The sequence below is a fragment of the Diplotaxodon limnothrissa genome, linkage group LG23 (genome assembly GCF_057381915.1).
Source record: "Diplotaxodon limnothrissa isolate DT_005_m linkage group LG23, D_limnothrissa_male_GT1.1, whole genome shotgun sequence".
Lineage (NCBI taxonomy): Eukaryota > Metazoa > Chordata > Actinopteri > Cichliformes > Cichlidae > Diplotaxodon > Diplotaxodon limnothrissa.
Window position 1 is genome coordinate 35,425,045 of NC_140617.1, and position 10,368 is coordinate 35,435,412.

Genomic DNA, 10,368 nt, shown 5'->3' on the forward strand with positions numbered 1-10,368 from the left:
AATTTGTGCAAATATAGCATTTATTAATTATAAAAAAAACAATTAAGTTGGCATTAAAATAGCAAACGAAACTACCAGACGCCAAAGAATTGCATTTTTTTTTATATCGCCGTTAGAGCCGCGATTTATTTTGGAATTTCTCACCGGAACTGAGTGAGATTGATATTAGCCAACTAGACAGCGTCTCAGCAGCGTTTGTTTGTGTGTTTTGTGAAAGTCCACCGGTGATGTTGCTGCGAAGATAGGGGGAAAGGTGTTCAGAGGCGCTGTTTGGAGCACAATTATCCGTCAGCTCTGCCAGGGCAGGTAACGTGTTTAAACGGACTGTTGGGGGAACGCTGTGACATTGGCAAGCTAACTTGGTATACGAACTGCTAACACGCGCCCTGCGGAAAGTGAAAATAAAAATTTTCTTGGTCGGGTGACCCAAGACTTTTTGTATTTCCAATCTGCCACTAGAAAACACGAGTTTTTGCATGATTTTCAGTGTTTATTCGCTGTGTTATAAGTAGAGCTGTGTCGATATTTTCCCTTTAAGAACGGCGACTTCCTTGTTGTGTTTATTTCTCAGACTGTGAAAGCCAAGGCTTTTCGCTGGAAGTCCTTGGTGTCACTTCAGTACTTCCTCCAACACGTATATGAAATGTAACTAGGTAGTGTATGAATAAAACAAAATGTCTTTAAAATAAATAGTTAAATTAATGAATAAGGTATAATTTTATTTTTATAAATTTATTAATTGTGTTGTCTTTGCCGCACTACTCCATGCACTGATAAAATAAAATCGAACGTAAATGGCAAAGTTGTGAATAGGAAGAAAGCACCGGAGAAACTGGTCCCAGTGAGGAGACTCATGAGTAACCGTTCAAAATAATCCTTGTTTGTGTGATTCTGAGCTTGTTTCAGACAGTTTATCTTCTGTCTGAAACGAGCTGTTCTTTAGGCCGATGTTCTGATGGTTACCTGTGCCTAAACAGATGAAGCAGGTGGGTGGTGTGAAAGATGGCCTTATTTGTGGTATCTGCTCTTATTGATGTCATACAGACCAAAATTGGGTTGCAAACCCCCCAAAACAAACTGTCTAAAGTGAAGAGCTTATGGCAGGCTACAACCTGAGCTTCTGACTCTCAGTGATCACTTCTACTCGTCATTCATTAAAAATTTGGCCTTGTCCATTATGAGCATCCACCAATGTAACTGTATACATGCAGAAATAATCCTCACCCCTCACTTGGCTCACTCTGAGCCTCTGTTCAAGCCAGTTCTTCCACCACTGTGACATACTCTTATGTCACTTGAGCCACTTATTGACTTTGTTTGCACAAAACACATCCTGTTTATCCGCGTGCAAACTTGCAGGAAGAACAAACCTTCCAGCTTAAAGCTGGTTTAGACCGTGGTCACAGCGTGTTAAAAGATTCTTACGGTTTCTGGCGACTGGTATTTGTAGCTGGTTGGAGTTTTCCGGCTTTCTTTGACTGCAAAGCCAACAACTATAAGTTTCACTTCCTATAAAGTAAAAGTGAAGGGCCAAAGAATGATTCTGGTATTTTGAGAATATTCATTTTCTTTATCTATGTGAGACTTACACCTAGGGAAATCATACCCGGTGTAAGCCGATCTCATTTATTTAGCCTTTTTTTGTATCTTTATCCTGAAAGCAGATTAATTTCCTGCAGGTGGGATTTTCAGGCTGGCACACTGTAACCTTTAGCTTAGCAATGTGAAATTAAAACCCCTCTCAGCTTGGTTCGAGTATTTCAGGTTTCTGTTTTTTGTCTGACACATTTTCAGGATGTTGTTTCAATTGGTGCTGGCTTTCCTTTGTGGTGTTGGCGTTTGGGCCACAGAAAATACCACCACCCAGCAGGAACCGCCGCCGCTGCTGCTGGTGTCATTTGATGGGTTTCGAGCTGACTACCTGAAGAGGTTCCCCATGCCGAACCTGAAGCTCCTGTACAGCCAGGGGGTCCTGGTGGAGCAGCTCACTAATGTCTTCATCACCAAGACGTTTCCAAACCATTACAGTCTGGTAAGCCTGCTTTTGTTTGTGTGCGTGTGTGTTTGGAAGATGATCTGTCTGATAGCTGTGTCTAATTCTGGTCTGAAAACATTTCCTTCCTTTGAATTTGATGCAAGAAATAAGCAGGTTCTTCTCTGAAAAACACGTTGCCTCAAAACCCACAGCCTTTCTTTCGCTACCGTTTAACCCAGAGGCGACAGCACTCAGGATTTCCAAGAAAAAAACCAAAAGCCTCACTGCTTTCATCTTTCATCAGATTCACTAGTCGTTTCCTCCTGTTTATTTAGTCTGTAAGCATGCATTAAAAAGAAAGAACAGGGCCCTATTTCAGGAAGCCGGTTTAGAAAACTCAGAGTGAAAAACGATACTCAGGGTTGAGTAACCCCGAACTGTCCAACTCGGAATATTCGGTTTCAGAAAGGCTGATAACAATTAGTTCAATCAACGTGGAGTTGCTTTAACCCCAAGTTAAGCGCGCGCACGGGGATGCATAAAGCCCTGATTAGTGGAGCACAGATTAAGCGAGTCACCATGGAGACGGAGGGAAAGAAGGCGCGGTCAATGTATTTTACAGCGCTTGAGGCCGAAATTCTGATGGCAGTATAGGGCTTTGGAGCGTGATGTCACGGGGGTGGGCGATAACATGCAAATTTTGCGGAAAAAAAGTAACACAGCCTCAGCTGCAAAAGAAAGGGAGCATGCATGGCAAAACATAGCCGACAGAGTCAATGCGTGAGTGTTAATTTAAACATTGATCTAGGGATTTCCACCCATTTAACACGTTATTTTATTATATTTTATTTTATTTTTTATTTCATACATTTTATTTTGTGATGTGATGTGAGCGCAGGTGCAACCCAACAGGCCCCAAACGTTCCTGGCAGCAAGTAAAAATGAAATATAAAAATATAGTCCAAACAGGTAAGGTGTAATTGTATTATGAGCCATAGTGCTTGGTCTGTTTGTCCGATGTAAATCGATTGCAGTTAGAGGCTACATTAATTTCCCCTCTGTAAGCACTTATTGAAATTATCTGAGCACATTACAAGTACATATTTGCTTACTCTGTATGCTCAAATGTGACCCGTTATAGCCAACAGAAAAAAAGCGGAGGCCTGAAAAACAGGTGGGGGTCCTCCACCACCACCACTCACAGAGGCTGAGCAGTTGGCTTCCACATTTGTGATAATATCGGCAGCATCACATATGATCTTCACAGTGCAGAGAACACAAATTAGCATCCATTACTATAATGAAATAATCTGTTAGTTTGAAATGCTACAGGGAACTATGTACCTGTACATTAATGCTGTGGAAAGACTTCCTGTTCACATAGTCTCCTTCATTTACTGAAGGAGCAATGATTGGAATGTGAGTGCCATCTATACAGCCAATCACGCCTGGGAACCGTGAGAATAAATGTAAAATTTAAGTAGTAGTCCAAGTATCACCACATCATGAATTAAGTTTCGTTCATCCTGCTACCTGCAATTTTGTGGCATCCCTCTTTGATAAATCTTGTGGGTCTATGACCGGGGAACACCACAAACGAGTACAGGAGACGTTTCAGTGCAACTGTAACATTCCTGACTGCCCGACAGACGGTAGCCTTGGAAACGTGCTCAGCGTCACCAATATTATACAGAAAGCTCCCGTTTGCAAAAAACCGAAGTGCAATACAAATAATATGTACAGAACTGAGAGGATGTCCGCGATGTGTCACATGAGCAATATTAGGCCTGAGGATGTTATTCAAATAAATTATAGATTGTGCTGAAAAACGGTAACGTTCACACAGGAAATCATCAGGAAATGATAAAATGTCCGAACGCGCTCTAATCACTCTCTCCCGGCGGAGAGCTCTGCGGAGAATTTGGGCCTCAACATCTACTGGCTCTTCAAGGAAGGGACACGCCATGTCTGACACTTCCTACAGTCAGGTTTCCGACAAAGAGGCGGAGAAAGTTAGGGTTAGTTGAAGTAAACCTGCTAGGGGGCAGGTTAGCTTCACGGAGTGTGTCGTCATAGTAACTCGCTCAGAATTAATCTAAACTCGCTTTGTGAAACCGAAAACCCAGAGTTTTCGTTAACTCAGGGTATAGTTACTCAGAGTTTGCACTAAACCGGCTTCCTGAAATAGGGCCCAGAGCTTTTGTTGAGCTGGAGTATCTCTAGAGTGAAAAGTTACACCAAAACATTGACTTGGTCAGAACCATAGACTGTATATAAAAGATGGACATAGTGACTTGAGTTGGGAGATGCTGAACACCTGTGATTGACAAGTCATTAGCTGATGAGTAAACTCCTTTTAATCTGCCTTTCTGATTACAAATAAAGAACACAATTAAGAGGGCTATTATTCTACCATATGGGTTGCCCCCAGGTGGCCAACAGCAAGAACGCAGGTTTAAGAGTTGGGTCTTTTTTTAATAATTATTCTAATTATTAATTAATGTCATTAGCTGCAAAATGTTTCACTGGGTCTTTTATATATTTATTTTTTTTAAATCACACAAGATTTTCAATTTTCCCGTAAAAGCCTTGTAAATGTGATATTGTCATTGAAGTTTGTTACTGTCCGTCAGATTTAAAAGGAAATATAAAAAAAAAAAATCAATTTCAAAGTGTGATATTAGTGCTACACGATTGTTTTTGATCAGTACTGTGATGATGGCTATTTGTCATGATCATTCATTTATTTTTTTGGACAAAAATGTTTTTATTGCACTGTGAAGTAAGCATAACACTGCTTTCATATCCAGGTAAGGAGCTGTATAAAAACCTAGTGCTAAATTAAACTGGGGACTGTATTTTCAGTGCAGTTTTGTTGCTTGGCTGCACATCATTCTTTGCATATGATTTGTTCTTGGTTTATACCACTTGTCCTATTGCTAAAGACTTCCAAGCAATGCATCAAGATCCACTTCTAGGAACAAGCTCTTTGCATTCTGATGGTGCAGACATTCAAATTAAATCAAAATTCAGTTAACTGGGTTCCCAAAACTTTCATCATTGCATTCACCTTTTAACATTTTGGAAGCTGCTTTTCATGCTTGAGTAATCAAGTCTCTTAAAGCTAGATAATAGAACAAAATCACATAGACAGTATAATATTATTGTTTTTATTATTGTTACCTCTGCAGGTTACAGGGCTTTATGCAGAGTCTCATGGTATCCTGGCCAGTAGAATGTATGATCCCATCAGCAAGAAGCACTTCAGCGTTAGCAACGACACCGACCCGCTGTGGTGGAATGGGGCGGAGCCCCTCTGGATCACCGCGCTGGACTCCGGCTACAGCACTGCAGCCATGATGTGGCCCGGCTCCGACGTGACCATCAGGAACCGCACACCTACACACTTCTTTCCCTACAACCGCCATGTAACATTCCAGGAACGACTGGGGAATGTGACAAACTGGCTGTTAGGAAATGCAACGGTAGAAATATCATGTCTCTACGTTCCTATTTGTGGCGCTTTGTGGAGATGGTCTAATTTGGAAAAGCTGGAAGGTTTGACATTGTTTATGATTTTTATAATCCCACCAGGAACAACGAGTGAAGTTTGCAGCTCTCTACTGGGAGGAGCCGGACAAATCAGGTCACACGTTCGGCCCTGACAACACCACCGCCATGGGCAAAGCGCTGAAGGAGGTACAGTCATTTGGTTATATTCAAATGCTCAAACAAGCTTACTAGGTTGTCATACTGCTACAGCAAACCTGCATGTACAGTGGAGGAAATAATTACTGGGTCCTCTGTTGAATTTGTAAGTTTGCTCACTTAAAAACAAATGAAGAGTCTGTAATTTTTGTGGTCGTTTCATTTTAATGCAGAAAGACAAAATATCAGCCAAAAATCCTGAAACCTAATACATAAAAGTTATAAACTGATGAGTGAAATAATTGGCTACCAAGCAGAAAAATTTGATATTATTGGAGGAGAAACCCTTGTTAGCAAGCACAGCTGTAAGACGTTTCTTGTAGTTGGTCACCATGTTTGGACACACATTAGGAGTACACACATTATTTCCAAAAACTCTCTAAATCTTTTAGGTTTCTTGGCTGCCACTTATAAACTTAAAGCTTTAGTTTTAAGTTTATAAGTGGCAGCACGACTGAGGTCTGGAGACCAGCTAGGCCACTCCATGACCCTAATGTGGTTCTTTAGCCACTCCTTTGTGGCCTTGGTGTAATGTTTTGGGTCATTGTCATGCTGGAAGACCCATCCATGACCTATCCTTTGTGTTCTGGCTGAGGGAAGGAGGTACTCATGCACTTTTTATGGCCCCATTCATTGGCCCCTACATGCAGTGAAGCCATCCTGCACTCTCAGCAGAAAAACAGACCCAATCCATAATGTTTCCATTTCCGCGCTTTACTGTAGGGCTGGTATTCATTGGGTCACATTTCTCTTACTCTAAACACGGCGGATTGAGTCGATGCCAAAGAGCTTGATTTTGGTTTTGTCTAACCACAGCTTTCTCCCAGTCCTTCTCTAAATCAGTGAAATGTTCACTGGTAAACTTCAGACGGAGCTGTACAAGTGGCTTCTCTGAGCAGAGGCACAACAAGATTTCAATCAAATGCAGGCTGGTGCGTTATCATTAACAAGCTCCTCCCATGTAGTTTTGGACTGATCCGAGACCTTTCTCTTGATCATCCTCACCACATCTTGCCTGGAGCTCCAGACCAATATTCTGATATACTGTCTCTCCACTAAAATGAAAGACTAGTTCCAGTGGTGCAAGTCTTTTTTTTTTTTTTTTTTTTTTTACTTGATGCAGACATTTGTGTCTGCTTGTGTGCGATTAGGTTGACGACAACATCGGCCTGCTGATATCTGAGCTAAATCGGACCGGCCTCTGGGGTCGCATCAACGTGGTGATAACGAGCGACCACGGGATGGCCCAGTGCTCAGCCGATCGCCTCATACGGCTGGACGAGTGCCTCCCTGAAGACAACTACACACTGGTGGACCTCACACCTGTGGCGGCGCTCTTCCCAAATCAAAGTAACTGTGCTAAGCTCATCTCATATTACATAATGAAACTTGTCTCTGTTATTCTGTGCATTGAGCTCCCAGTTGCAATTTTCCATGTGTCTGCTGCCCAGGTGATCAAGCTGATGCTGTCTTCAATGCGCTAAGTAAGTGCCACCCCCACATGACGGCATACTTGAAGAAGTCCATTCCTGATAGGCTGCACTACCAGAACAATGTGCGCATCCAGCCAATCATACTGATTGCTGACGAAGGCTGGACCATAGTGAAGAAGGGGAACAAGTTGCCGAGATGTACGTGCTTTTTTATTTTAATTTATTTTTTTAATAATGTTGAGTTTTTGACATGTTAAGACTAAAAGACAAAAGCCAAAGCACAATGAATTAACTGCCTACAATATTAATGCCTGGTAATCCTCCTGTTACTCCTGTTTACTTTTAGTGGGCGATCATGGCTATGACAATGCTCTTCCCAGCATGCATCCTTTCCTGGCAGCGACTGGGCCTGGCTTCCGTCAGGGTTATCAGCTGAACAGCTTAGAAACTGTGGATGTTTATGCACTCATGTGCCGCCTGCTGTCAGTGCGTGCGCAGCCCAACAATGGCACCCTGACCCAGGCTCGGTGCCTGTTGGCCGCTGAGGCCTGCGTAGATCTTCCCCTGGTTATCGGCCTGGTGGTGGGTGTCCTGCTGGTACTCACTACAATCACTGGTGAGTAAGAATAACGTGTCTTCTTGTTGTATTGTGTTGATGTGGGGGGAAAAAAGGGGACCCAGATTTGAACCCTGTGGAACCCCCCAACATTTTCTCAGCCTTTCCATTAGATGAACAAGCTATGATTTGTTTTCTTTTTTCTCCTCCTCAGTTTTGTTCAGGTCTCTGAGCACTCGCCGCCAATCAGGGCCTCGGCCTTTCCGGAGGCTGCAGGTCGACTATGATGATGATGACGACGACCCCTTGTTGGAGTAAACCAACTGTGTCGCAAACAGGTTTAGAACCACACATTTATCAAGAGCAGACCACAATGCAACCCAAAACAAGAATGTAAAAATGTAATCCAGGCTAAAAGCAAGCAAGAAGCTGCTTCAACTAAAGCCTGGAAGGAAATGCAATCTGTATAATTTAGTAGGCCTGTCACTTACTTCCCCATCATTATGCAAAGAGAGTACAATTGTGCAGTTTATCACGTGATTGTGTTATGAGACATAAATATGTCATGCTAGTCTTTCAGCTGCTCCCCAGGCTTTGCTCTTGGGAGCACATAAAGGTTAAAGACAGAAACATATGAGGGAGTTCAGAGTTCAGCGAACAGACTCAGAACCTTACCAGAGATCATTTTTTTTTCCTTTAAAGATTATAATGTCAAGCATGTTCACACAGCTTCCAGCCTGGCTACTTTCAGATCATGCTGTAAGAGTCCCTTTCCGATGATGTCAACAAACCATTTGAACTTGGAAGATCATTGCTGGTGGTGAGAACGGGGTCGCTGCCAACGGTTTCAATCCAGGAGTCACATTTTCCAGGGACGGTGCAGACTAGAAAGGAAAGCTGGGAGACAGAGTGGTAGTGACATGCAGGAAATGGCCAAGAGTGGACTTTTTATACCATAACTAAACATGGCACTTTTCTTATTACACACACTCCCTACTGCATTAACAGTTTAGCCTGTATTATGTTTAACCTCTCTTTAATTGTCTGGTATTATGATTGTAAAATATGCCGCTCTGCTTCCTGTCCACGTTGGTGATTGGTCTTATGTTCCAAAATCCGCTCACAGCTAGACTGGGAATCCGTGGATAACAACGTTTGTGTGACTGCTAAGCCTGATTACAGAGGTCTGGTTTAGTGAACCCAGATAATGAAAAGACATCCCCGGTGTGGAAAACTAGCTTAATAATACAGGCCTCAGGTCTGCAGATCCCGTGCACTGGTATAAATACAGCTGTGGGTAATGCTATATTCTGTTGTTGTTACTGAGTCTTCATAATGTTACTGCTGTTAAAAATCCTTGGACTTGAACATGTGACAAGAAGCCAGTGGTGATTAGCTGTGAAATTTTGGGGAAATATTGGCGAAGTCTTTGGTGGGAAGACGGTAACAATGAGTCTGATATTATTATTATTCTCAAAGAAGAGACAAAAGCTACTGACTACTTTCATTTATCTTTTCTTTCCATTTTTCTTTGGTAATGTTGTTTGAAGTTGTGTGCTGTTACATTTTTAACAGCAGAGGGAGCCACTAGCTCATTTAATTCAGCTGTGACAAAGATTTAATTGTGATTAACCTTCAGTTTTCTTTATCTGGTGTTCTGTGGTTTTTTTTTTTTTGTTTTTTGTTTTTTGTTTTTTTGCCCAAGTATGCCAAAACCTGAATTTTAAATCTGAATTGGTACAATAATATTAATTTGTTGAATTACAGGTAATTCCTCACAGTAGCTTTCTATGCCAGTTGTTCACTTTACATGAGGGTGTGTCAGGGGTCCATCTGTGCTTCCTGTATATGAGTGATACCAAAGACTGTTAGATGCACAAAGAAATAATCAGCACTTATGTCTTTTTTTTTCTTACACAGGGATTTGTATTACAAAATTAAAACTGTAATTGTTATTTTTAGCATCAGATAGGTTAGCTGCACACTTTTTTCTTTTTTTTTAAAGAAACAGTACAAACGCAAATTCAGGTAGTAGTTTGAAAGTTGAACAGTAATTTCAAAGGCTGTTTTATTTAATCTGATGCTCACAGAGGGAGCAACCACAGGTCTGCTGTCCTGATCAAGGAAATTAGATGGAGCACACGCCTGTTAGCAGGATCAGAAACTGTCACCGCTCAAGGTCACAGCATGAGCCTGTTGATATTTAACACTCCTATTATTGGCAAATTCAACAACATGACTTGAACCAATGAGGGATGGATCCATATGACACATGTTTTGTGGAAATGTTGCTCTTTTGCTTGTAACCTTTCCTGTTTCCCCCCCAAAATTTTAAAGAACATCAGTGACACATTGCTCCTCCTCACCAGAGCACTAGATGAATATTTAATAACATAAAAAAAAACTTCTATCTTGTTTGTCTTGTAAGATTTACTGCAAACCAAAGGTCCCAGTTGTTTTGTTCATTGTTTCTTTATTAAATGGAGAATATATATATATATATATATATATATATATATATATATATATATATATATATATATATATATATATATATATATATATATATATATATATATATATAAATAAAAAAAGAAAATGGGTGAAATATTTTCTGTACTTTTCAAGGGATTTATTGAGTATAACCACATCACAGAATAAAAACATACAACTTGCACTCAGTGCAGAGCTGCTTG

At 41.1% G+C, this 10,368-nt stretch overlaps 1 protein-coding gene across 1 annotated transcript; it reads left to right on the forward strand.

The window, feature by feature from the left end:
- The first annotated feature begins 211 nt into the window (after positions 1-211).
- On the forward strand, positions 212-10,152 carry enpp4 (ectonucleotide pyrophosphatase/phosphodiesterase 4). The gene is made up of 8 exons (XM_085347485.1): positions 212-306; positions 1,795-2,032; positions 5,167-5,460; positions 5,570-5,674; positions 6,835-7,033; positions 7,135-7,314; positions 7,463-7,732; positions 7,887-10,152. Exons 2-8 carry the CDS (start codon positions 1,796-1,798, stop codon positions 7,988-7,990), a joined length of 1,389 nt encoding a protein of 462 aa, XP_085203611.1. The 5' UTR covers positions 212-306; position 1,795; the 3' UTR covers positions 7,991-10,152.
- The last annotated feature ends 216 nt before the right edge of the window (positions 10,153-10,368 follow it).

Coding starts and splice junctions, on each gene's coding strand:
- enpp4 (XM_085347485.1), top strand. CDS start 1,796: ATGTTGTTTCAATTGGTGCTGGCTTTCCTTTGTGGTGTTGGCGTTTGG. Junction 5,461..5,569: donor GGCTGTTAGGAAATGCAACG/GTAGAAATATCA, acceptor TAATCCCACCAG/GAACAACGAGTGAAGTTTGC. Junction 5,675..6,834: donor TGGGCAAAGCGCTGAAGGAG/GTACAGTCATTT, acceptor GTGTGCGATTAG/GTTGACGACAACATCGGCCT.